The sequence below is a fragment of the Pseudorca crassidens genome, chromosome 3, assembly GCF_039906515.1.
Source record: "Pseudorca crassidens isolate mPseCra1 chromosome 3, mPseCra1.hap1, whole genome shotgun sequence".
In the NCBI taxonomy this organism is placed as follows: Eukaryota; Metazoa; Chordata; class Mammalia; order Artiodactyla; family Delphinidae; genus Pseudorca; species Pseudorca crassidens.
Window position 1 is genome coordinate 56877682 of NC_090298.1, and position 27714 is coordinate 56905395.

General features: G+C 46.5%; 1 protein-coding gene and 1 long non-coding RNA gene across 14 annotated transcripts in view; one reads left to right on the forward strand and one right to left on the reverse strand.

Annotated features, from left to right (window-relative positions):
* Window positions 1–27714, reverse strand: part of ZNF366 (zinc finger protein 366) — a 335604-nt gene that overhangs the window by 5157 nt on the left and 302733 nt on the right. For all 12 annotated transcript variants that reach the window (XM_067730960.1, XM_067730961.1, XM_067730959.1 and 9 more), the window contains 3 exons: window positions 15203–16560; window positions 11860–12051; window positions 1902–2076 (listed from right to left, as the gene is read on the reverse strand). In XM_067730960.1, coding sequence (XP_067587061.1) covers window positions 1902–2076; window positions 11860–12051; window positions 15203–16560 — 1725 coding nt within the window. The remainder of the gene's footprint in view (window positions 1–1901; window positions 2077–11859; window positions 12052–15202; window positions 16561–27714) is intronic.
* Window positions 14288–16266, forward strand: LOC137221382 (uncharacterized). 2 transcript variants are annotated; one of them, XR_010941984.1, is made up of 3 exons: window positions 14288–14419; window positions 14992–15092; window positions 16097–16266. It is a non-coding gene; the product is annotated as an uncharacterized lncRNA (long non-coding RNA). The 2 variants fall into 2 exon arrangements; XR_010941985.1 differs by lacking the exon at window positions 14288–14419 and adding an exon at window positions 14425–14550.

A 27714-nucleotide genomic window follows, 5' to 3' on the forward strand; every position in this document is an offset into this window, starting at 1 on the left:
GGGTGCGGCCAGACCCTGCTGCACAGGGGGAAGCAGGCTTCTGGGGCGGGGATGCACAAAGGAAGCCGAGGTCCAATGCTGCCTGCTTTATGGTGTGGTCAGGCGATGAAGCTGTCTGTAGCTTTAATCTTGTCAGGGGCACAGGGAGGATCTTTTTAATCTGGGTCTTGATTTTGGAGCCATTTCAAAACCTAGAGTGAAGAAATGCTAACACCTTTTGTAGTTGAAAACATTAAAATTGTTGAAAGTCTGTTAAAAACTTTCAAAGCAACTCTCTGATATATGGTGATGCTCTTGATTTGTCCAGAAGAATGACAGTCTTTAGTTGCCTGTTAGGATATGAGTATCTGTATGGGGTACGTCCTGGTGACCAAGTCAGGCTTTCAGATGGAGGACTGTCTCCTCATCACCTCCTATGTCTCTAGCCCTGGTGACTGAGCATACTTCACCTATTCTGGAAGAATCCAGGCCTAGCTTGGGAAGTAGCTCAGGCAAGCAGAGATGCAAAGAATGATTCAGAAAAAGAACACTCTCAGGGAAATAAAGTGCTTTTGTTTTTTAACCAGAATTTTTTTCAGGGCTTTTGTACAAACTCCAGGCCTTGTTTTATGATGATCACAGTTTCCTCTCAACCAGGAGTCACCGTAAACTCAGTGGGTGTTTGAGAAATCTGAAAGCTACCATCATTTTGTTTCACGCTGGGTGTGCACACGTGCATCCTATTCATGAATACGGGTGCCTAGTTGACCACCTCTTTTGTAAAGGGGTAGGAGAAGCAGCAAACGTGAACAAACCCCCCCCCCATGTTTTTACTCAGTGCAGTAAGCACTGGCTTGAGCCAGAAATTCTTGAGTTAGAATCTCAGTTCTGCCTTCAGACTTGCTGTTTGACCTTGAGCAGTTTATGTAACACCTCTTGGCCTTGGTCTCCATTTACATAAAATGAGAATTACGCAGTCTACTTTGTGGAATATTGGGGACGAGCAATAAAATCTAAGTGCGTCACCCTGTGCTTGGATCATATGTGAATCAGAACATATCGGCCAGTTAGCATGATATTGTAAGTTACGTATATGTGTGTCTTCTCTCCCCACACACAGGCCTCCCAGAGGGCGAATGAAGGTGGTCTCATTCCCCTCGTATCTGCCATGGCATACAGCACACTGCATTGGACAGAAAGCATTTACTGCCCATTTATTGAAGGACAACCTACTGAACCCAGTACGTGCGGAACATAAACTCCTCACTGCTAAGGAAGGGACCAAGAAGATGAAGGAGGCAGAAACTTTCATCAGTTCAGTTAGGGCTCAGCTAGGGAGACTCACTACTCTGCCTATGGGCCAATCAGCCCTACCAAGCAGGAAAACTGTCCTTGCGAGTTTCTGGTTGTGAACAGATAGACGAGACCTAGCCTGCTACAGACACACTTCTGCTGACAGCAGAACTAGCAGACCTGCCCCTTAACGGCAGTGCGATAAAGAGGATACAATAAGGCTTTAGAGTCAGAAAGGTCTGTGTTCAAATTCTCGGTCTGCTACTTTTCAGTTGAGCAAGTTAATGTTTCAAAGCCTCATAACAGAAGTTCCTCCACCCTGGAGTTACTATAAAGATTCACAGAGACCAAGCACCTGCTGCAGGGTCTGGAACAAAGAACTAATAGTGGTACCGAGTGGCATCATTATGATATTCTAATCTACCTCCTAAAATTCACTTTTACTTACTACCTTCAGATACCAGCTTTACGTGTGTTACAGCAACACTGACAACCTGCTCCCGCTACTCTGCTGTGGTCTTGAGAATTATGCTCCCTTTTATGACGGTAAGAATAACCCCCCAAAGTAAAGCTCCCTAAAGACAAGTTCAGCTCCCATTTGTTCCTCACTGGCCTGGAAGGGTGATTACCTTGAGAGTGGAGGCCCCGCTCCATGACCCCATGCTTCACTTTCATGTGGCGTGTCAGGTTCCCCTTCAGGGTGAACTTGCTGGGGCAGTAGAGGCACTTGAAGGGTTTGCTGTCAGAGTGCAGGTGCATGTGGCCCATTAGGTTGTGCATCCGGTTGAATTCCTTCCCACACAGCTGTGAAGACAGTGATGAAGAGGACACAGGTTACTCAAAGGCGGGGACCCTGCCCAGGCAACCACACCCAGGCCTGTGTGAGGACGGATGCGTCGCTACTTTGTCTGGATCTTGGCATTTTTAAGTTGCTTCCAAAGAAACTGTCCCCATGGAAGTCAAGGAGGGGCTGGATCGAGCCCAGGCTCAGAGGTAGCACAGGTAGGGTTGGATTCACAAGATTTTACTCCTGTTGTATTGGGATTTTTAAACTCAAGGCAAAAATTGCAAAGCTATTAAAGCTTCTTTTGAATGCAACCTTTTGGAAAGGAGAAAAGCTGCTCTGAAAGCAATTGCTCAAAGTGTGCTTCGCTTGAATGATGAGGATACGATGACTTGTTTAATATTTATGGAGTGTTTACAATATGGAAGGCACTGTCCCAAGTCTGCCATGGAATATCTCATTTAACCCACATCAGTCCTATGAGATGGGTGCTGTTCTCATCCCTATTTTACAGATGGACAAACTGAGGGATTAAGAGTAAAGACTGGCCAAGGCTCACAGCTGGAGCTGGGATAATAAACTCAGGTCCTCGGACACCAGAGGCCACACCGTCAATCACCACATCATACTGTGTCCCCCCAGTATAACTCTTCTGTTAGATTATATCAGGCAATGCTTTTCTAATTTTTAAATTTGCTAACTTTGGGGATGGATTTCAGAGTTAAAAGGAAGGAGTGTGTCTTTTCTCTGGGTAGAGATCTGAAGTACTGAAAATATCATCCTAGGTATACAAAAAGCAAACATATTTTATTCACTTTTTAAAAATTTCTATTTCCATCAAATTGCAAATACATGATGGACCACAGCAGTTCTCCAGCTCCTTTGGGAATAACAGAACTGCCTTTTCAAAGGCAATGTGTGCAGATGCAGATGGTGTAAGACAGAAGCAGTTGCTCTGGGGTGCTTTCCTTGCTTTTCTTGTCCCCAAGCTTCAGCACAGCAGGGTGTGGAAGCTCCAGCCCTTCCTTGACTGTGATGTGAGGAATGCAAAGAAGGATTCTGTGTCTGTGCTGGGACCAGAGCATTAAGGGAGGAACATTCTCCTTCCCTTTTCCCTTCCCACCCTCAGAGGCTCATGTCGTAAGGGTAGTGATATGAGGCAAGAGGTGCCCAGAGAGAGGATGCGGGGTACGGCATCCTCCAAAGCTGACACCCGTCTTCCTTTCTCACCGAGAGATGTTTTCAGGGCCACTGTGGAGGTTCTGGGGTGAACTTTTATTAATGAAGACAGTGTTTTCTTCAGGTGGCTATGGAGGTGAGAGCTGAGCTGGCCTTGGAAGAATGGGTACACCTAACAACTGTGACCTTGGGAGATTAGCCTAAAGGAATGCGGGGCAGGAAGAGGAAGCCATCCTGGGATTACAGATTTGTCACAGATAATCCATGCATGAATAATAAACGGCTGGTTCTGTGTTTTTAAATGATTCCTATTTGGGGGTGTTACGTATTTTCCCTTTTTACTTCCTTACTAGCGAGAATGAACTCAGCATACTGGTACCCCACACTCAGTATTCAGAGCACCCCTCACCACATTCATTTGGAAAAGGTGACCCAAGAGGGGAAAAGCTGAGAGAGTGGGTCTAATTTAGGGGAAAGTATGGATACCGGCTTTCTCTTTATTCTCAACCGGGACAATTTATAAAGATATATCAGCCTGTGGCTGTTTTGCCCATGTGTGAGAGTTCTGGTAGAGTTCTCTTTATTAGCTTAGTTTATCCAGTTCTCCATCCTGGCTAAGAAAAAAAAAAAAAATTGAACCTAGAGCTTCTACATTAGGTATTTCCAGTCATGGGTCATTCTAGAACAGATATATCTCATTTGGTTCATGGGACAGTTCTGATTGTTTGGGGCAATGCTGCTGCTGGACTTGCTGAGCTGAACTGTCCTTCAGACCGCAGCATCTCTGAAGGCTCTGCCTGCCTTTTGGTTATAATCCCTGCCTAGCACCAGGCTTGACCCATGATAGTTCCTTAGTAAGCCTCTGTTGAGTGAGTGAAGGGGTGAGGCACATCGTAGCAGAAGATCTGAAAACAGCAAAAGCCATGGGTAGTTAAGCACAAGACATGTAGGTGGAGGGGAGATAGAGATTGGAAGGCCACTGCAGTAGTCCAAGCCTGGATGGGTCTCATGGTCCTATAGGCCAGACGGAGAGAACTGAAGGAAGAAATGGGTTCCTCTTTCCTTCAATGACTTCCATGGAGGGTGATACTCCACTTTTAGTTATCATCTGTGGTTGCTGAGGTATTAGAAGCTGGATTGGTCTGAATGGGTTTTACAAAGGAGATGAAATTTTAGCCTAACCTTGAAGAATATGTGGAGTGCCTTTTGATTTTGTTTTGACACAAGAATAAAGTCTCCTCATTAAATATGTTCAGACACTTCAATCAACCTTAAACTACAGGCACAGTAACTATTACTATTGTGGTAATGATCCACTGCTTGTTGCTGCTGCAACTGCTGTAACTCTGGGGTTGGAGCAGATCCTGTAATTCACCTGCCTGAGGTCGCAGCTCCCTTCCCCCGTCACCCTACCTCCACCCAACATACGTGTGCACACATGAAGAGGGCTACTGCTGGGTATTTTCCAGATTCTTCTGCAGCCTCAGAAAAGCAACCTTTTATGATCATCATAGCTGAGTGTGTGTTTTCTACTCTAATGCTTTTCTGGATCAATTCATTCAGTACTGAACTTCCTGGGACATTTTAGTGGTATATGGGGACATTAGGATGTTTTATCATTTTAATAAATGATATTGTCTCCTGAAATCAAGGCCTACAGCCTCAGGGAAGAAGATGCACTGTGGAACGTGGCTGGTCAGCTATATTATCTGATGTGTGATTGGTAAAGAAGACTAATTTTGTTGCTGTGGATAAAATTTAATTTTTATATACCAGAGTTACCCTTCATGGTTTATGATAGCCTACTGATAGCCAATGGAGAGCTTTCCCAGGGCTAAGCAATAATGTGTCAACTCTGAAAGATGTTTAGGGCACTAAAAGGTGTCCCAGGTAGTATTCAGAAACATAAGAACTATCTTCCTCTTCTCTGAGGCCAACCCCAGTATCAAGCACAGGGCTACACACGTAGTAACACTTAATGAATATCTAAGTATACGGTTAGGAAATAAACAACCAAGTCAGGAAAAATATCACGTCCTTATGCAAAAATTCCACAAAGCAGCCATGGCCAACTCTCTCGCGTGCCCCCTTTAAAGCTATACACATTAGTTTGCAAACCAAAATCCTCAGTGGCAGGAGGACAGAAACAATTAACTCAGGACCTGAAGTACTTGGACACCACTCACATCTCAGCGGTTGGGACCCTTAGCTTCTTCCTCTCAGCCTCTGACCCTTCCACAAAGCCCTTCGGTCCTTATCCAGAACACCTGGCCTCTTCATCCTTCTCAGAGGATTGTCCTCACATAACTATACACAAATGAATGGATATATTTTGTGTCTGTGAAATTTGGAGAGGTCTCTCAGTCACCACGAGTGAAGAGGGGCCACAGAAGGAGGACTGGGGCAATTAAAGACGGCACCCTCAGGTGGGGTTTGAGTGTGAGTGAGCTCTAAGCAGAATCCTTGTAGGAGAGGAGAGGAGTAGACAGGAAGGAAGAAAAGTTGGGAGGGAGCATCAAAACTCTAGTTTCTTCTCCTGGGAAAAGCAGTCATCTACAAGGCCCGCTTTCATCATGAGACATGAGGCTAAGAGCTTGCCCAAGTCAAGACTTGCTGAATCACCTGCTGCCAAAGTCTGTGGAGATGAAAGGCACAGTATTGGTACAGGAAGCTGCTGCAGTGATAAGGAGTCAGATGTCATCTTGCAGGTGGTCATCTCAACCAGTCCAGCCCTTTTGAACTCTCAGTTGCTCTAATGAGCAGTATTAGTGTGCTTCTGACATTAAATATCAGTTTTTCCACCAATACCCACTTTTATACCTACTTTTAAAGAGAGAGGTGGAAGTCTGTTGCTTACTTCCCTGGTGGCACAGTGGTTAAGAATATGCCTGCCAATGCAGGGGACACGGGATGGACCACTGGTCCGGGAAGATCCCACATGCCGCGGAGCAACTCAGCCCATGTGCCACAACTACTGAGCCTGTACTCTAGAGCCCGCAAGCCACAACTACTGAGCCCGCAAGCCACAACTACTGAGCCCGCAAGCCACAACTACTGAAGCCCCTGCGCCTAGAGCCTGTGCTCCACAACAAGAGAAGCCACCACGATGAGAAGCCCCCGCACACCACAACGAAGAGTAGCCCCTGCTCACCGCAACTAAAGAAAGCCTACACACAGCAACAAAGACCCAATGCAGCCCAAAATAAATAAATAAATATAGAGAGAGAGACGGACCTCAAGATGTAATAGGAAATGGGAACAAATGTTTTGAACTGTCCTTTTAAAATGGGTTGCATGGATCACTGGGCTTTGAGATGGCAGAACAGAGAGGCAGTGGTGAAACCCCAGAGGGATACAGAACTTGCTCCACTTTCTCTTCTGTAAAATGTCGATGATAATCTTAGTTTCCCATGAAGGCTTTTTTCAAAAAAAATAAATTTATTTATTTTTGGCTGCATTGGGTCTTCGTTGCTGCCCACGGGCTTCCTCTAGTTTCAGTGAGAGGGGGCTACTCTTCATTGCGGTGCGCGGGCTTCTCACTGCAGTGGCTTCTCTTGTTGTGGAGCACGGGCTCTAGGCATGCGGGCTTCAGTAGTTGTGGCTCGTGGGCTCTAGAGCGCATGCTCAGTAGTTGTGGCACATGGGCTTAGTTGCACCGCGGCATGTGGGATCTTCCTGGACCAGGGCTCGAACCCGTGTCCCCTGCATTGGCAGACGGATTCTTAACGACTGAGCCACCAGGGAAGCCCCTCCTATGAAGGTTTTTGATTCAGGTAAAGAGATTGGCAAATAGTAAGAGCTCAATAAATATTAGCTCTTAGACTATCATTATCATGTACATTCTACATTCTAGAAATGGTAAGTTCTTTGTGGATAAGGGTACTGTCTTTTTAAACCAAATTATGTGGAAGGAATATTGAGGAAGGATCTCAATATTAAGGTATTGAGTAAATACCTGCCAGGTTACTTGAGGCATAAGAGAAATGTAAGCAGGTGTGGCTGAGGCAGCCCTGGGAATGTGGATGGAAAGAGAAGATTCATCCTAGATTGCAGGCTTTGGGGAGCCTATTATCTGGCTCTCTGATCCTCTGTCAGCCCTTTAAACAGCTGGCAGAGGCCCTGTCCCCTTATCTTTATAGAAGCTCCTAATTCTGGCCTCCTGACGCCCCTTCCCTCCCGGGTCCAGGCAACTTCCTGTGAGTCCCAGAGACAGCGCTGACAGCCAGAGTCACAGAGAAGTCGCTGTGCACAGAGGCAGAGTGATGGCAGTGGGCAACCACTGGGCTGGGGCCAGAGGCCCACAAAGCCAAAAAGAGGCACACTACTGAGACTGCGATGCACCAGGAAGCCTGTGTTTCCCTATTCTGAGAGGAAAGGTCAAAGAGCTGCAGCCTGCAGCCTCGGAGAATGGCCTCCGCTAAACTGCCCTTCCCTTACATCCTTCTCTCTCTCTCTCTCTCTTTTAATAAGAAGGGTGTTCCTTTCCTCAAAGGGAGAGAGAGGGAGGGAGGGAGAGAGAGACTGTAAACTGTCCAAAAGGACCGTGAGAAAACAGGAAGCTTTGAAAAGTACAAGAGAAAGCAAGATGAAATCTATTTGCAGGCGGGCCCCTGGGGACATGCGGGGCATTGTTAAGCAGGCAGTTCATACAGCTATATCCTTCCTTCTGCTGAGGAGGGCTTTGCTGCCAAAAGGCTGCTATCTGGTCACTGCCTTAACCCCCTCGATGCCAGCCTGAGAACCCTGATCCCAAGCACTGGGCCCCTGCAAGTCCCCACTGGGTTTCTCCCCGATGGAGCATCCAAGAGCTGGAGGGGGAGATGGAGCCAGTTTGGCGGAGGCGGCAGGGACCCTTTTCAGGGAGACCTCATCCTTTTCCATGTGTTCTTGCCTCAGCCTTCAGCCCTCTGCTTTGGGCCAGGCTGCAGATGACCTGGTGATTCATAACATCGGCAGCTCCCGGCTTCACCCATCTCAAAGGAGAATTTGTCCCGGAAATTCTGGATGACTGCTTTTCCTGGACAGGTTTCCCAAAGACAGCAGCTGGTTCTTTGCTATTATGGAGTGTGGCTGCTACGAGGAGAGCATCCAAGTCAACCCCTGCGTGCTTGCGCAGAATCTGGGAAGCGTATTTCTGAAACGTGGCTTAAGTCTACAGGCGCAGGTCTCTGGAGAAACTCCAGCTGGCTCCAAGAAGCAAGGAGTCCAGAAGTCGAGCCAATAGCAAAAGAACCCAGAAGGGCAGTAATTTTTTTATAAGAAGAAAAAAAAACCAGAAACCTTTCCTCCTCGAATTTTCCATCCTATTGTTAATGCCTAATCCCGCAGTAAACGAATGTTTCTGTTTGCTGTGGACAGCTGTTTCCACTGAGCCAGGGCCAGAGAGAACCAGTTCATGTGGCCACAGCGGGAGGGATTTATGTTAGGAAGAATTTTTAGTGGTGAGAATCCCAGGAAATTAGAATCTGTTACTTAAAGAGTCTCCCTTTTTTTTTTTGGCAAGTTTTGGGGTACAGGAGATGGAGCCAACTCTTGGAATATGGCTGGAGCAAGGTCTGCCTCTTTTTTCCAGCCGTGTAAGTCCCATACATGGAATAACCCTTCCCCGTTACCGCAACAGAGCTCGGGTGTAGTTGTCTGGGCCTGTTCTCCAGCATCACCGTGTAGCCAGCCATCCACTCTTCTCTGAGGGCTGTGAACTGCATGGTGATGGGCAAATGGCCCTCTGTTCCTCTCCCAACTCTCAGACCCCAGCAACCCCTACCCAGGGCCAGATTTCCAAGAATACAGCACAACGTGAGTAAGAAGCAAAGTCCCCAGGACACCATCTGGAGATGGCCTATCCCACAGTGGGATCTGGAGCTAGTTTATAAATACACAGGGCCCCATTACATAATCTGCAAATTCAGACATGCTCTGAAATTCCTTTGAAATGAAGAAGGGTGATGGTATGAAGAGGACACCAAGCAGGTGGCACTGTGCAGGGAGACGGGGACGAAGAGAGGAAGAACCTGGCAGTATGTTCTGGCACTCGCCAGGGGACAGAGGCTCTTGATCGAGGTGACTGACACCTGTTCTTATTTCAGGAATGTCTAAGAATGGAGAAGGGCCACCTAAGTTTGACCAACATACACTTTAACATCCAGTTCTTTTTGTTCAAATGATACATACTGCCTTCTAGGCAGCCTCCGACCTCCCGTGGTCTCTTGAGAGAACCTGCTCATCAGGAAGAAGTGACCTGTGCAGATGACCAGTCCAATTCCTGTGCCAGGCCCAACTCCCACTGGAGAGTTAAACTGTATTCTATCACAGCTGGCATTTCCTGCTACAAGCCCCTCTCTTATGGGGTTTCATGGTGTGACCAGATATCTGGAGCCTTATCCACCCTCAAGGAGATGTCAGATTGAGTTTCTGAACTGTATAGTTGACCAGCAGACACCCTTTGAACCATGTGTGGTGTGCTATCATTGGGGTGAAGGGAGGCCTGGCATCACTGGGCCCATCATGTCCCATCATGTCCCGTCTCTATGCACTGGTACCAGAGAGAACACTCTAAATCCTCAAGGACCACTTGGTCCAAGATCCTCCAGGCCCCTCTGAGGCCCTTGAGGTAGAGAAACAGAACTGCTTCTGTGCCCCCAAATCACACACAGCTGGCAAGTCCTTTTCCTGCATTGGCTCTGCCCTGACGTATCCCTCTGTTTCAGGGATGTTTTCTGCCTGGTTTAACCACTACTGCTGGCCCTGAATTGGTGAGGTGGAGGAGGGAGCTGGCTGGTCTGGATGGACGTGGAGTTTGGGGGGACTACGAATTATGCAATGGCTCCTGAGTATTTTAACGACTTTATGCGCCCCACCACCAGCTCATAAAAATACAGTCCATGCTCGAAGCCCAAGAGTAAACTCAACACAAGGAATGAAGAGGGGCGATGAGCCGCTGATAGCACCTCTACTGTAGGAGACAGTAAATCCCTGGCAGGCGGGAACAGCTCTGTAAAAAGTGAAGCGTTCAAGGGACTCAGCGAGGCGAAAGGGAAACCAAAGGCGTGTCTAAAGGGAGACAGAAGAGCTGGTCTGTAGAGTCCACAGGGTCCTGCAGTCAGGCCTGGCTTGACGGGTATGTGGCCTATGTGGTCACACGAGGCCCTGAACTCAGAAGTGTCCCGGGTTTGGTGTTTACGCTCTGCTTTCATCATCTTGAAATTCTGCATAGCATCTGAACAAGGGGGCCCCGTGTTCATTTCCCACCAGGCCCTGCGAATTACGTACACCATCCTGCACGCAGCTTCCTCCCCCTTCAGCTCAGATCACTCAAGATGGACATAAATTGACTTTCAAACCACTGGGAACTTGAAGGAAAGGAGGGGAAACACAAGTGGGTGGCAGGAAAAGGGCTGGAGGGAGACCCCTCCCTCCCCCACCTCCGGAGAATGCCCACACAGGTCTAGGGAAGCTCTGGCTCCTGACCCCTCTCACCCCGTCCAGGAGTGGCCAGCACAGGAAAGAAGTCAGCTTCACAGGGGGTTCCTTCAAGTGGGGGCACATGCTGCTGAGGGATTAAGGCAGGAACAGCCCCTGGAAGCAGGGAACCCTACTCCAGGAACAGGCATTGACAAAGAATATCATTGGGACCCCATCAGACACGCAGGACAGAGAGAAGGCAAATCCATTTCAAACAGAACGGCTCTAACGATATCTGAACGTGGCGATTTCCCTCTGCTTCCCCCTCAGCCCTCTCCTGTGACTGAGGTGTCACTTGCCAGTACCTTCCTTGAATTAAACTGCCCAATCCTGAGCAAGATTCCTTCTCATCTTAGAAGTGGAGGAGAGAAACAATGAGGGGAGGGGAGCCAGCCTGGGAAGCCTGAGCATTTCTGTGTCATACCCGTCAGCACCTTGGGCTTTACACGTCTCCAGCTCACACTTTACCTTAGAGCATGAAATAAAAACCCCACCAAGTTAATGTGACACAGAGATTGTAACGAAGATGCTCCATCATATTCAGGAATAAACGAGAAGCACCTCAGCTGACCTTGCACACAGTTGTTCCTCTGCCCACGCAAGCATCTCTGAGGTCACCTGAGGGGCTAGCCTTGGAATCTCTTCCATCCCCTCCGGGAGACCTGCCTTCAAATTACAGTGCTCAGTCCAAGTGTGCGGAGGGCAGGAGCGGGGTGGCAGGGGGGAGTGGGAAGGGAAGGGGACAGGGCTGGAAGCTTCTCTGACTCCTCTCTGTGTTCTACTCACTGGCTTGTAAGGGGAAGAGGGCGACACCTGACTGCTGCTTTCTAGAGCACCAGCTCTCACACCGCCTTCATCCTTTAACGACCTCATTCCTCAAATGGGCCTTCCACCCTCAGCGCTCCCTGCACTGGCTGTCTCCACGCCCTGTGCACCGATTCCACAGCGAGACACACAGGGCAGCTCCTAGGGCTCAGCTGAGCACAGCTGCGGTGGAGAGAGGCACAGAGCAGCAGACAGGCCTGGGCTTGGCCGCAGACCTCTCTGAGCCGCAGAGGTCCCTCTGATGAGACTGAGTAGAAGGTTCCCTGGAGAGTCTTCCTGCGCACCTGCACAGCCCTCTGAGCCCTCCCTCTCCATGCTCCTCCCGGGCAGCCGCCCACCTTGCATTTGAAGGGCTTCACATCCGAGTGGACGATCATGTGCGCCTTGAGGGTCTGTTTCTGCACGAAACTCTTGTAGCACAGGTGACACTGGTAGGCGCGGATGTTGGTGTGGATTAGCACGTGTCTCTTCATGTTGGCCAGCAGAGTGAACTCCCGCCCGCAGATCCCGCATTTGTGCTCCTTCACGCCCTGGGAGGGGTCAAGACGCAAAAGAACCGTGGTTAGCAGGTAGCAGACTTTCATCAGGACAGTAGTCTTTGCTTTTCTCTCTGCCACATAAATCCACGAAGGATTTGGTGAAAGACGTTGAGTTCCAAATGGTGTGCCTGTAGCCTTGTTAAACCACGATTTTCTTGAAAAGTGTTGATTACGTAATCCTTTTTTTCTTCTAAAAACCATAAACTAGCCAGACTGCTAGAGGAAAAGAAAGCTACTGGTTTCGTTGTTCCTGCTGCTGCTGGGGTTAATTCTACGGTAACAGTTCTCAGGGATTAATAAGACTTTGGTAAGAGCACCGTGGAATGAATGGTATGTGAAATGAGTCTAATCCGGCTTTCGTGATAATGAAAAAACAAAACCCCTTAAGCTGATAATATCATTTCCCATATGAAAACCAATGTCCTCTTGAGTCCTCATTAATGGATTTGAAAATCCAAGAAGAACAACTCACATCCACACTTCAAAAAGTTACAACTCGATAATCGCCTCTTGAGATGGTCCCCTGGGCTCCCACGGGCCACAGTGGCCTCTGTGATTTGGCTACGGAGCCTCCAAGCCGGCTTCTGTCTGATAGAGCAATTCGGCAGAGGAAAGCTTTCTGAATTAGAAAAGGGGAAAGAAGATTTTCTAGTTCCCTTGCTGTTTGTGAAGTGTTTTAATACGTAAGCATCAATGCCCTCAACTGAAAGCACTTCTGGGGACTCTCGGCGTGAGTAGAGTATTATCTAATCCTGACTAACCAGTGCTTGTCTGAAACGGCCGTTGCAAGAAATCTTGACCCAGAATGACTTTTGGAAGGACCCAGAACCATGGTATTAAAACTAGGTTATTACAGGTGTAGAACAAGTCATTTAGCTAACAACTGTATCTTATAAAACCCATACGGCCTGATAGTCATAGTGACCTAAGGCAGGAGGGGCTCCAAGGTTCCCTCTGCCTATATTTTCATTTCTTTAATTTGGGACATGGTAAGAGAGTACCACTCCTCAGTTTAGGTGAGCCCATGGCACTAAAGGGTGAGTTTGGGTCTCTGTCCAGCTGCTTACTGGCTGCATAACCTTAGATGAGTCCCGCAGCCTTTCCTGGCGAAGGCTTCCTCATCTCGAGTTGAAGTGCTGGGACATGAGAACCCGGGGGCTCTTTCTAACTGGAATACTGTCTAGTCTAGATGATTGCAGATGAGTATGGATTTATGCTAATGAAGAGATCTAAATTTTAATGTCCTCCTAAGAAGATGAATTTTTAAAATGTGTTGCGTATTCAAACTGAGTTTAAAAGTATTAAATTAATAAAAACTATTTTCTTGATGGGTTTAAAATTTACTTCAGCATCTTTCTTCTCAACATTGTCCCTATACTTGGTTATGATCTAGTTAGCACCTACTTATCACTGTTTTTGGAATTCTCTAAAGAGAATTCTATGAACAAAGTGAAATTCACATGTGGGCTGGCCTAGACCTCAAGTAAATGAGAGACTGGACACAGCTTAGGGGACAAAGGAAGCTGCTGTGTCTTTAATAAGATCAATGAAATCTCAGAGAGGGGACCTGCGGAGCTGCTGGGTGAAGGGAAAGAGGGAGTAGTCTTGATAGTTGTGTTCAAGAGCTCAGGTGCTAGAGACAGAGATGCTGGGTGACTTCCCATGGCTTGGTGTCTTCATCTGCAAATCTGGAGTAACGATACCCATAGGTAGCTCTTACAGTTGTTGAAGAGGATTAAATGAGAAGTACAGTACCTGGCACTTAGCAAGTGCTCAGTAAATACTACCTCTCACTGTTTGCTGACTCTTTTAATTAAAATGCATTTTGCTTCCTAATTCAAACAAGACCTATTTCAGATACTAGGCTGTTTCTTCCATTTTGAGTTCATTTTCTACCATCTTACAGAATTTTTATGTGTTCTAAAATGCATTTCTGATTCCTCTTCCACACATGTAGGAGTCCCTGAAATGAGCACATGGCCCTCCTGGTGGCTGACTCTCAGCTCAGGCTCCTTGTTGATGGCTCCTGCACTAGGCAGGCACCTCCTCTCTGGATGCATCTAAGGTGCCTTTTGCAGGGCAGCTGTTTGTGCAGAGCCCACAAGGCAGTCATGCATTTTGTCCATATTTGGTCCTAACCTATCAAATGAAACCCACAATGCCACAGCAGAAATATTATCTTGGCTGAGCAAAGTCCTCCCCTGACCTTTCAGAATGAAAGAATGTTTTAGAAACTCTGGCTTGCTAGAAGTTTCTTCTGCCAAGAAAACCATTTGAGGTCAAGGGTGTGAGAGTAGAGTTCAGTGGGGCAAACTTCCCCTCTTGGAAGCTCAAAGCAGACCCAAGTTAGCTTGGCTGGGTAAGATTTCAGGAACGCACCGGGGCCTTGTTTTAGTTCATCCAGAATGACTCCAGGGCTTTGTCTGCAAACTAGGCTGAACTTAGACATGCAGGCCTATATTTCTCCTTGAAGACCTGAGGCTGGGGAAGGTAAAACCAAACCCAACAGAGAAGAATGCTCTCTCATGCCTCCTATAATACAAGCCACAGAGCACTGCCACCAACTAGGCAGAAGCTCAATGGAGGAAGCACAGACCCGGCTGGACCCAGGCCAGGCTCTGCTCCCCTCAAAGCCACCTGCAAATGAAGCAGTTGAGGGAGAAAATAAAACAAAAGGTAGCCACAACTTTAGCAGAAAAAGACCAAGAGAATGTTCTAGAGTTTTCTAGAAGGCTCCGATTCATGTATCCCAGGCACAAAGCTGGTCTTGGGTAGATAGGGACTGATGCACCCTCATGCTAGCGCCCCGGATGAAGTTTCCAGAAATAAAATTTTAGGGATTCTGGGAGGCGAATAAGCAACAGCCCAAGCACCAGCTGCTTCCTTCATCCTTCCGCACCCTCCTCTCCAAACTGCACTCTTTCTTTCTAGGACCGCCCGAGACTCCAGAAGTCGAGATGGGAAAGGGCTTGATGGCTAGTCTCCTCATTCTCCCCCATTTCAAGGTGAGGAAGAAGAACGTCTGGGCTCAGGTAAGGGACGCCTCCTGCCCAGGGTTACACGTGTCAGGGGTGGGAAGCAGCGCGGGTCTCCTGGGCCCTCGGCCCGGGACTCGCTCCCCTCCCCTGGGGCCCCGCAGTACCTTGTGCGTGAGGGAGTGCTGCTTGAGGTGGTGGGGCTGCACGAACTCCATGCCGCACTCGGAGCAGATGTAGGGCCGGATGTCCTTGTGCTTCATCATGTGGTTCTGCAGCTGACTCGGGTACTGAAAGGTCTTGTCGCATTCGGAGCAGCTGTACTGGATGGGGCCGCGGTGCGTGGTGAGGTGCCTCTTCAGCTGGGCCAGGGTGGGGAAGTCGAGGCCGCACTCCACGCAGATGTTCTCCCGCCCACTGGCGTGCTTGGCCTCGTGGGCCTTGAGCTCGCTGGGGTAGGCGAAGCCCCGGCCGCACACGCGGCAGTTGTGCGGCTTCACCTCGCTGTGCTGCATCATGTGGCGCTTCAGGTGGCTGGTCTGGGTGAAGGCCTTGTGGCACACCTGGCATTTGTGGGGCCGCGTGCCCTGGTGGGTCAGCATGTGCGTGTGCAGGTGGCTGAGCTGCTTGAAGAGCTTCCCGCAGCGGCTGCACGCGTGCGGCTTGATGCCGCTGTGGCCCAGGATGTGGGTCACGAGGTTGTACTTGGAGGTGTAGGACTTCTCGCAGGTGGGGCACTGCCAGCGCTTCTGCGCGCCGCCCACGTCCACGTAGTAGCTGTCGTCGATCTGCACGTTCACGTCCACCCTCTCCACCTTCTGCTTGGTCTCCTCGCTCTCCCGCGGCTCGGCTTTGCGGGGCAGCAGCGGCTCCGGGGGCCGCTTGGGCAGGAAGGTGTGCCGGCTGAAGGGGAAGGGCGAGGCCGAGGGCACGAAGAAGGGGAACACGAGGCCCGGGGGCACTTTGGGGTAATAGGGGTAGGGCGTGGGCAGGAACGGAGGGGGCGCGGCCCACGTGGCGCTGGGCTTCACGGGCTCCTGCTTGACGGCCTTGCCCCCCAGGTGCTCCAGGCTGCGGTAGAACTGAAAGCCCACGTTGCACAGGTCGATCATCCGCGAGTCGTACTTGGGCCGTGGCGGCGGCGGCGGTGGCGGCGGCGGCGGGAAAAGCAGGCGGAGTTCCGGGGGCCCGGGGTTCTTGCTCTCCTCCGGGTGCAGGGCAAGAGCCGCTTCTTCCGAGGGGTGGTTATAGGGCATCTTGGTGGGCATGCTCTTCCGTTTGCGAGACCCTCCTCCTTCAAAGACCCCCGGGAATCCGTCTAGGTCTCCCGGAGGAGGCTCATACCGGAACTGGGAAAATGGCCCCCGGAGAGCTTCCGGGAATGGGTGTCTTGGAGGAGCTCTTCCTCGGGAAACCACTGGCTGCAGGCCGTGGGGGAAGGAGGGGGCCCTCTTTGCACCCAAACTGAAATGCACACCCTCGTCTTTGACCATCTTCATTTCCTTCTGCATCCTTGGCAATTTTCCTTTAAAGAGAAAGAAACTTATCGTTAAAAAAAAAAAAAAAAATCCCTTTTTCCATAAAGAGTTGTGGCTAGATGTCGGTACTAATTTATGAAGAGTAATGTTTGTTTAATACCGCTCCCCATTTATCCGAAGGCTGTTTAAAATATCATATTTTCCCCCTTGCAAACCCGGTTACTAATATGGAAAGCACTGACCTCCTGGAGTGGGACCCTAGGGCTCCTGTGTAAATCACAGCCACAAAACCGTAGCTGGGGGCGGAGGAGGGGAGGTATGAGAGTGGGCTGGATTGGGAGGAAACCTGAGAACTCATCTGGCCATTGTCCCCATATGAGATGAGGGTACCAAGGCCCAGAGAGATGAAACAACATGCTTGAGTCCCACAGCCACTCAGGGCAGGAGTCAGAACTGGAACACATTCTTCTGCGACTTTGCAGCCTGAGATGGAATTGCATCTGCCAGATGGCGCTTTAAATGTCTTTTAGGGGCAGTTCTTCTCTAAGTGAATTGATTTCCACTGCCTCTCCCTGTCTAGGGGCCTTGGCTTCTGGAGGACGGGGATACTGAAGGCCACACAGGAGAAGGGACTTTACTGCTTAACTCAGATGTCAGGCTTTCTGAGTATCCACCCCCAGCAAAGTGTGCTGCTGGGATATATGGAGCAGATGAAATCAATGTGATTAAGAAAAGCATATAATCCAGTGTTACAGAGTCATCCTGGCAATTCATGAATTCAAATCCTCCACCTGAAGCAACTTCAGGGAAAAAATTCCAAGATCGTGAGTCTCTAAAACTGCACTTGTGTCTCTTCCTTCACGTTGGTGTCATTCAGAATAAAGCTTGGCCTTTGGTGTTGGTGACTCCTGTGGTGCCTGTCATTTCCCTGCTGAACCAGTTACTGTGTCCTGGTGACAGCATCAGGTATGTCTAGGAGAGCCCGTAGGGCCAGAATCTAAACCAGGGGCCATGCTTCCTTTCACACGTCTCCTTGGCAGTTTTCTATCCTCCTCACTTGGATACAAGTGGAAAGAGCCAAGTGGCTGACTTCACATTTCCAGTGAAGCCCTTTCTACCTAGATCCTCTGAGCTTGAATGGGATTGGTCCCCTTTGCTCAGCAGAGGCTCCCACAGAACCAGTCAGCCTGGTCAGGTGTCAGGTCTGGCCTCAAGCCACTGAAGACAGGGCTGGGATAGGTTCTGGACTAACTCAGCTCTCTGGCCCCGGGAATGACTACATGCTGAGCAGTGCAGGGTGAGGGTTCCAGGGGTGAAAGGACCAGTGATTTTCTGTAGTCCCTCGTGAGGCAAATGCAGTTTTTACAAGTACCTGGATATTCCCAAATCACATGTGTGTCTTTATGAGAGGTTTGAGAACCACAGCACAATTAGAACAGAAAAGGGTCTTTTTATGTTGGATTACCAATTCATACGCAGAAATCCAACAGAGGGAAAAAATATGTGCCCTTATTATATGAATATTTGGACATTCTTTAAAACTGTTATGTGAAAGTGTTAGAGAACTAAAGCATAATGTCAATTAGTCTTTGCTTTGTGTTTCTGTGAGTGGGAAGATAGCCCTGACTTGTCTTCTTTCTGTGGGTTTGGGGCTTAGTAATTAAGAGGGGGAGTTTGACTGTCCAGCCTGTGCCCCATCCTTTTTTTGCTTCTTCCTAAAATTCTTACTGAAATGCTAGGTCTTCTACCACTGCTGCCTCAAGGACCACGTACTTGTAGGAAGTGATGAGAGCAGTACGAGAATGCAATGTCTAGCTTTGTGAGTCCAGGAGGGGTGTGGGGACGCCATCAAAATGAGGGGAGTAGTGCAGCTGCTGTGAAAGGACCAGGACAAGGATGGAGAGGGCAGAGGCTCTTGGATCATTTCCTAGATCATCTCTTGCCTAATTCATCAGGTCCAGAGCCCTGGATTCACACACAGCTAATGAGGGGGTGGCCCTGGCCCACGAACTTGTTGCATCTATGAAAATAATTGGCTTTCAGACAAAGCTAATATGTCCCATTGAAATAGAGGGGGAAAAGTGGCAGCTCCTTTCTCTGGAATTTCATTTTGGCCACAGTTGATTGTATAGGAGATCCTATTTGCAAAAAGGCTGCTCAGACTGGAGAGAACTGTTCCAGGCTGCAGTGACTAGGGCAACCCACAGCAGAGCCCATCCAAATGCAAACAGGTTCTGTTTTATTCTTATCTGGTTAAAAGTGGCAATGGCTCCTATGTCATATTAGAGAGCTTGATTGGAGAATTGGTAAAATAGACACATATCAGAACATGGGCCTTAACTTATTGAGTTTTTTTGTGTATTTTATCGTTAAAAAGCTATTTGAAAGTGCATGGCTAATGCGCTGTATCATACCAGAATGTTACTTACTTGGAAAGGAGTGTTATCACTAATTTTGACACTGAAGTTATTTTGGTTTGTACACATTATCATGGTCTTTGTTTAATACTTTTGTTTTTAGTTGGGACATAGTCTACTAATTCACTCATTTTAATATATTAGGAGTGACACTTCTAATATAATGTTAAGTTCAAAAGCATATTTATTTTCAGTGTTTACATTTTTATTTTGTCACCATTGACCTAGTAAAGCAAAGAAACATTGTTGAACAGAGCTGATGTGATTTTTAACATAAACGGCAGAATTATGTCTCCCAAATCCAGAGATTTTACATATGTACATTTTCATTTCCTCCCTATTTTAATACGGTAAACATTTTTACCCAGTTTCTGACGTGTGCATATACATACCCCACCTCTAAAATAGTAGTCTGCCTGCTCTAGAATAAAATCAGTAACTCAGGAGGTTTCAGAAAGCATTGAGATCCATCCATGGACATTTTCCCAGACCCGTAAACAGCAGCCCCTTTCCGCATAAAGATCTGAAGGAGCACTGCCAATCCCTGCAGAGGTCAAGGAGAACTAGATCTGCTTCCTCCCGACCTTCTTGAGACATAAGCCAGCTGTAGCTGCTGCTAGTTATTAATACCGCTGTCTTTTGAGTCCAGGGTGCCAAGGAGAGCCCTGGGGGGTGGGTAAAAGAATTACCCCCCAAAACAAATCCATATCAGGGATGGGGAGTGTTGAAGGGATGAGCAGGGAAAGGATGTCTTCCTCTGGAGGTCATTTATCAGTCAACTTAAAACTCTGAACGGCCTCTGCAAAAATATTAACAGATTCCTAGAAAACCTGAATGTGTGCCACCGCACGCTCCCCTCTGTCTCTAAAAATAGCTCCGCAGGCATCCAGGACAGATGCGGGATTCCTATGTAGGAGGCAAGAGAGTCTTGGGGGCAGCATAGGGGGTGGGGGAACCACAGCCCCTCCCCTGGCCAGTAATCTGTGGCTGCTCCCAGAAAACCAGCAGGTTAGAAGACCATTCGTCACCAGGATGTGCCGAAATAATGTGCAAAAATAAAGAACTGAAATTGTCAAAGTAGACAGCTATAGGAGAGTGCAGAGCCTGAGGATCTGGGCATGAATGCTGGCTTTGTGTTAGCAGCTGTGGGAACATGAGCAAATTAATTTGGAGGTTTGATTTTCTCATCCATGAAATAGGGGTTGGGCTGTCCCCATGGGGTTGTTGGAGACTTAAAATAGAATGTGTATGTGAAAGTTTATTAACACTGGACAATATGGTAGTGCTCTTGAGTGGTAAGAAAGAATAGACACGAGAGGAGGGTTGGAGTGATGACCAGTGGATTGAAGCTGACTGACCTCTTCTCTGTTTTCCAAGCGGAAGCTCTTGGTCAACAGTGGCTGGCATCTGGGCCTCCTCAAAACCAAGGCTTTACCCATTTAGCCCGAGCTGGTCTTATCCCAGCAGTGAATGTGAACCACACTAAAAAAGGCCAATGGGTAAAGCCAGGATGAGTTTATTTATTCAGTGTGGAGATCAACCTTCTAGTATAAGAATACTCCCCCGTCCCTTCTCTATGGCTCTTTCCTCTTACGGACATATCTTTGAGCCTGCATTAGTAACAGATGACTTTGGTTACAAAAGGGATTGGGGATTGGGTGGGGACAAAGGGGACTGGGTGGTCTCATGAGCTATTTTAGCCAGTCTGTGGGAAGCTGAGGAATTGTTCCTATTTTAATATCAGAGGTCACCTTCCAAGAGACAAGAGGACCTGTTTGTCAAACCCAAAGTCTCAGACACTGGGACAGTGCTGGGTCAACACTGGCAAACCAGCTCTTGCAATGCCTGCGGGACTGTGAGGGCAGAGACTGGGTCTGTTTGATTCACTGCTGGGTTTCCAGTCCCCGGCATGATACCTGATGCAAAGTAGATGCTCAGTAAACTGCTGTGGGATGAGAGAAGGAATGTTTTTAAAGTCTCCATATGGAACTTTAAATGTTTAATTTTATCTTACATTATTTACATTGCAGGTGACTTTTGAGGGACATCCCTAATCAGATCATGAGCACACTCATATATTCTCGGGTAGTTATTGTGGGAAGAACCTGATTTACACACCTTGTGTGTGCTCTTGCTTGGCTCCGTTCCCAAGGTTACCACTCTCTGAATTGACCCTCAGGTTTAGGGTAAGCCCTAAATCCTGGCTATACTAATGCTAGGATATAAGATTCTGCAGCTCAGTCAGAAAACAGATGCCTGAAAAGTCCAATAGGCAGAAGATAGAAAGACCCCTGGACTGAAACTGAAACATAAACCAAGAGTGGGTGGTCACCCTGCACTCTTCCACCCCAAGGAAATGTTTGGGAAGTTGGTAGCATCTACCCCTTGTACTAATGTGGGGTGGAGAGGGAGAGGCCTCTGAATAATCATGGATCTTCATTGCTAGAGTCAGACAATGTTCTAAGGTTCCTGGCTTTCTTCCATATACACTCAATCGCCAAACCCAATAGGCTGTAAGTCAGGAAGCAAATGGTTTGAGGAGGAAAATATTCGGTTGATCCGTGTTAAAGGAAAAAGGGACTCAGGATGTCTTCTGTAACAGGTATTATCCATAAGAGTTAGTTATGAGGAAATGGGGAATGAATGGATTTTAAAAACAAAAACAAAATCTCTTTGAACCATAAATACCAATTAGAAATGCAAGGCTTAACCAAGATGAAACTACTTTTAGTTTGGGGAAAAAATTCTTCTAATAATGCCCTTTAATTGGGAATTCACCTACTGCACCAAAATATAAATATCCCCCAGATAAAATTACTGGTATTTTGTGGTTCTCATTGGAATCGGAGGTCAGTCCAGTAAATGCTATTAGAAGAGTCACTGTGAGTCAGCATCCCAGGGGCAGATCTATTTATCCCCACTCTACAACACTGATTTCTATTCATTCTGAAATTCATGAAAGAATATATTCTCTCACATTCTTTATTCCTTGAACGTTTCCAGTGTTTCATTGGAAAACATTACATTTTACTACTGGAGACAATGACTTCCCTTTTACTTTGAGAGGATAGCACTTTACTTACGTGGTCGGCCCTGGAGCTCTGCCCTCAACAAAGACGGAGGCAGTGAGGAGGTGCAAGTGGAGGAGAAGCTTAAGAATAAGAAGCAGTGCTGAGAGCAGCGAAGGGTGGAGAGTTGTGGGAGGATAACAGAAGGGCAGGATGGGAAATGTATGGACTAATTGCCAACCTCTCTCTGTTCGTACAAAGGGATCCTGTTATAAAGCTCCTCCAAAGTGGGATTTTATTGGATCACCGGGTTCTTTCTGAATTTGTGACTACAGAAAGAGACTTTGAGTTGTAGAATTAAACATTCTAATGATTCAGCATAATTGTTTTAATATATATGTAGTTGTACAGTTGAGTTCTTCATCTGCAGGTGTTTCGGCAAGTAATGATTCAGTCTTGCATCCCTGATATTGGCAGGAATAGAAGGATCTCCACATGCATCTGGCAGGTAGAGCAATATGTTCTAAAGAGATAAATGGTCTGCCTTGTCACTCCCTGGGTTAGAGGCAGAGTCAAGAAGAGGGAACCAGAAGCCTGGTAGCCTGATCTCAGAGCCCTTCTGGATGCCCCTGTGGCCCCTGTTTAATGTATAAACCTGAATTCCTTGAGCTTTGTTATAAAATGTAATCTGTCAGCTATGGCATGAGCTGAGTTTTCTAGGTTGGTCAGAAAATATTACTTGGTGATAAGACCTGTTCACATGTGAAATAGTCAACTGAACTCATATATTATTTTTTTTAGGTTCCTAAATACCGCCAAGACATAACATAAAGTCAAGTTTAGTTTTCCATTGTTTAAATTGTCCATAATGAGCATGCATATGTACCATTTACATAGAGATATATGTTGTAAAGAGCCTTATTAAGACAGCGACAAGAAATTCAGCTACTAACTCGCATAGGTTAAATGGATATGGGTTTCATTTAGGAAAGTGCTTAATGCCTAGGTCTAGTGTCTGAAAAGCAGGGATAAATATAATTACTTGAGCCCTGGAACAGTTGCTAGCATGTTGGGGTTATCACTGCCCTCATGACCCATTTAAAGGAAGGAAATGAACTGGAGATATGACTTAGCAGTTCTCTCTCCTATCTCTCAGAGCTAATATATCTCTTGGGGATGGAGCTTCAACTGGAATGTTAGAATTTTTCTCCTAATTTCTTTGGAGTAATGTCCTTAGAATATATCTCAATTTCGTTGTTGTTTTATGTTCACAGATCAAGTAAACTTGATACACCCACTCCTAGCCAAGCAAATAGACACATGCATATTCAAAAACTTCATTTTGTCTGTCTCTGAGGATGACTGCATATACGGTCTGATGGGCCTTAGAATTGGTAGATAATACCAGAAAATATGATGTCTGGCAAGCAAAAGTAGTAAGAATCAACACATAATAGATGAGGTTAGCCATCTGTGAAGGAACCTATTTAAAAATGTCACTCAAGGCAATATTTTTGTGGGGAGGGGAGTAAAAAACTGTTTTGTATCATGATTGTGGTAGTGGTTACACAACTCAAATAGAACACAAAAAATGAATTTTACTGTATATAAACTCAAATAAGTTAAAAAATATAAAAGCAACATACAACAAGTGTTACTCTGTACATTATACAAGGAGTAATTGAGGATATTTGGGAAATATCCAACAACAGTTAAGGTGACCAGATTCTACTCTCTAATCAATTCATATCTTTGGAATGCATCCAATAATATGCATATGGTATATAAATAGGGGTACTGGGTTTTAAAAATTTGATGATCTAAATTCCTGCTCTATCCAAAGGGGAGACTTTATATATGGCAGATACTAGCTTTTTTTTTTTTTTTTTTTTTTGCATGTATTCTATTCAATAAGAGCATTGTGAGGCAGGGATTGTGCATTAAGTTATACTTCAAGGTCTTCTAATCTTTGGCCCTTCTTGGATGTTCAGCAAATAGTCTTTAATTCCTCCAACACTCCTTGAACGTAAAGTAGTCTGCTATTAGTGGATAAGATCATTCTGGTGACTAGAAAATATACTCCTACCCCTTGTCAATTAAAATAGGTTGATATTGACAGTTAGGTCCATAGATCACTCTTATGAATGAATCACTTACCCTGAGACTGATGAACTGAGTGCTCTTACAAAATGGAACTCATGACTCTCCAAACCCACTGACCAAATCCTGAGTCATGTCAGCCCCACCAGGAGCTGCTACCTCATGAAGTCTACCTGAGCAGCCAGCTGCCTTCTTTCTCTGATACATTTCACTGAATATATTAGCCACACTGTCCCAAGTTTCTACAGGGCAGGAAGTGGAAAGAACCTCACCGACTGGTGGCTTTATGGAGACTTAGAGGTGAAACTTTCCATTCCACCAGAACTGGAAGAAAATTCCTCACTTCTCTGAAGTCTATCACATTTGTTTGATGTTCCACTCATTGAGTGGGTCCTGTGCTGCTAGTCACCTTTCTGTGTGGGTGGGTAGCTTATATTTCTAACAGAATCTGGTAGAAAGTCAGAAACTTTCCTGTTGCCTTATATATTGTTGGGATCTAATCATTACTTGGGAATTTATTTGACAAATGCCATGTTCTAGCTTGCTCTTGCTCCATGATCCCAAGCAGAATTTTGTGTTACATGAAAGAAGATATAACTGCTTTACCTGGCCTGTCCCAATTCATCCTGAGCCAACTTCACATCAATAAACTGCCAAGAACATCTCCAGTGAGGAGAGGGGTTTAGTGAAGGTATAGCAATGACTAGGGTTGTGCTTTTCAGAAAACATGGCCCCCTCTGCTTTATCCTGGCTCAGAATCTTTGGCCAGTATGTGCTGTATTCCTTTGACCTGGAAGATGGAATGTCTTATTACACTGAAGTAATATGAATGATTGTGGGAGGGCTCTGGAAATGCCCGAGGGCACAGTGATCAAATGCCACTGAGTCTCCCAGGGAACGTGTCACCGTAGAGTACAACATGCCCACGTTCTAGCAAACAATATCCCGGGAGGGCAGGCCACCACCATTTCTCTCACTCGACAACTCCAAGTGCCCCGTGCTCTCCTGGCAAATGCTCATGAGCTTTGTGGAAACACCCATCCTAATGGGCAAGTGGATCTGTGACCTCACCCTTTCTTTTTATTTTTACATGCGTAGGATCCCTGTTCTTTTTCTGCCTTCTGATGAACAATTACTCTTCTTTTTTTCCCTTATACTTTTTAGTTCAAAATCTTCTCACTGATCTGCTTTCTGTTGACTTTTCTATTGATTCTGCTCGCTAAAATCATTCTTGGAAAATATATATACTTACAAAATATATAGACTTATCTCCTCATGTACTTGTACCCATAACCTATCTTTGGCAAGAAACACAGGCATCTTGTAATATTAGTTGCCTCTGGGGAGAAAGACTGTATGGCTCGGGGTGGAAGGCTTGGGAGTCTATCTAGCAGCCAGGTTACCCACTTTAGGAGGGACCAGTCCCATCAGAGTCTGTAGGAAGGTGCCGCTCAGTTGTACAGCTCCCTGGGCAGAGAGGAGACTTTTACATGTATACCCTTTCAACTTATATTTTTGTACACTGTGACTGCCTTAGCTATTCACATACTTGCATTTAAAATATAAAAATGCATATTGTCTTTCAAACAGCAAACATTCAGACAAAATTAGTCTTGAAAGCCCCTTCCTTTTGAATTGAACAATTCTCTTGAAGCGTTTCTTTGGACTCTCCATTTTTCTGCCCCTGGCAGAGTTTACCCTGGTTTATACTTTGGGCATGCAGCTTTATGACCCAGGCTTATATCAACAAGGAAATAAGTATAAGCAGCCACAAAGACCGCATGAAGAAAGTCAGGTGTGTATAAGTCACAAATAAACTACATTCAACCTTGGACGTTAAGATAAAGATGAGTCTGACTTGAAGATTCACAATAATTACAGAATCACACTGCAAATATGACTAATCCGGTTTCTCCGTTCTAGCCACCCCTGAGCTTTTCCTTGGCTCCTTCCCCAATGCTGAGAGGGAACACTAAGATGCTAAGGATGAGATTGTTGGATTGGGGGCAATGTCAGGTCCTCCCCCCGGGCCTCAAGGTAGTTAAGGATAAAAGTATGATCGTATTTATGCCACTGCAGAATCGTGAAATGTCAAAGCGCAAAGCATGCTCCAGCCCTCAGATGGGATCAGCCCCTCCTTCCTCTCAGCCCCCGAGTCTGTACCCACGCCCCTGATGTAGCCTCCGCCCGGAGAATTGCAGCCATCTGCCTCCGCAACACACTGTGGTCCCCTTGCGGTCGGGACTAATTCCCAGACTTTTCTGTGTCTTCGCTGACTTGTACAATGACTGGTACTTACTAACATTTTTAAGTGATACATTTTCAAATCGCAATAATTTTCTAGTCTTAAAATGATTTCATTCTGTTTTTATATGTAATAATATATAATGTAAGATACTCTAGGATTTGTTATTGCTTCAGCATGTCTCTGATTCTGGGATTTTTCTTTATCAATTTCTCCTTTCTAATAAGTTCTGTCTCATCCACCCCAAATGTTAACTTTCTACATAGAAAAAAGGACCAAGAAGTCAGTTTGCCAACACCTTCCATCCTGACCATTCATTCTTGGGTGGTCTTTACAAAATCCTGTTCGTTGTTCCTTGGACATGACTATTAGCTTCTCACCTTCTTCCCATTCCCATACCTAGTCTTCTAGTTCAAGTGCCCACCACATCACTGTAGGGTTACTTTCAACAGTTTCCATCCACTCTTCCAGATCTTCCTTCTCCTTCCTTCCAAATCCCTTGAATACCAATGCCAATTCCATCGTCTGAAAATTCATCAATTTTCAATATTTTTTTGGCTGCACTGCACGCTTGCAGGATCTTAGTTCCCTGACCAGGGGTTGAACCAAGGCCCCTTGCAGTAGGAGCTCAGGGTCCTAACCACTGGACAGGCAGGGAATTCCCTGAAAATTCATCATTTTTCCTAAGACAACTCTCTGTTCAGGATCCTACAACAATCGTGTGTAGAGATTGCTAATTGCTGCTCCAACATCCATTCCCCCTTCCTTGAGAAATGGAACCCTGATTTTGCTTGTGGTGACAATGTGCCCAGCAAAAACACTAAACTTCCCAGACATTCTTTCAGTTGGGGTACCTAGTGCCACAGTTCTGGCCAATACAGATGTAAGCAGAAGGCTGCTAGGAATTCCTGAGAAAGCCTTTGCATTCCTAATACAGAAACCACCCACTTTATCCTTTCCTGTCTCTTTTTTCTGCCTGAAATGTGGTTATAAGGCTGGAGGTGGAGCAGTCATATTGGAACCGTGAAGCAATAAAGTTAATGACAATGCCTTCCACAAATCGTGGCAGAGGGGAAGAGGGAAAGTGTCATTGTGGAACTCTTGAAACCACTTGGTGCTAGTCTTCTTGCTTTCTGAGAAAATGAATCCTTTACTTGCTTAAGAAAATGTATTCAGATTTCTGCGGTTTGTAACTAAACACATTCCCCATCTGATACACAGAGCAAATCAAATGTAAATATCTCTCCCTGACCTTCCAAGTCCTTTATAAGCAGGTCCAGCTCAATTCCCTTTTTCTCTAAAATTCTCTCAACCCCAGTGAGACCAGGCCTTCACTATTCTCTACATGGGGCAAACTAATTCCTACCTCTTTGCCCTTACTTAGATTGGTTGGTCATCCAGGAATATTCTTTCTATTGACCCACCTCTTCT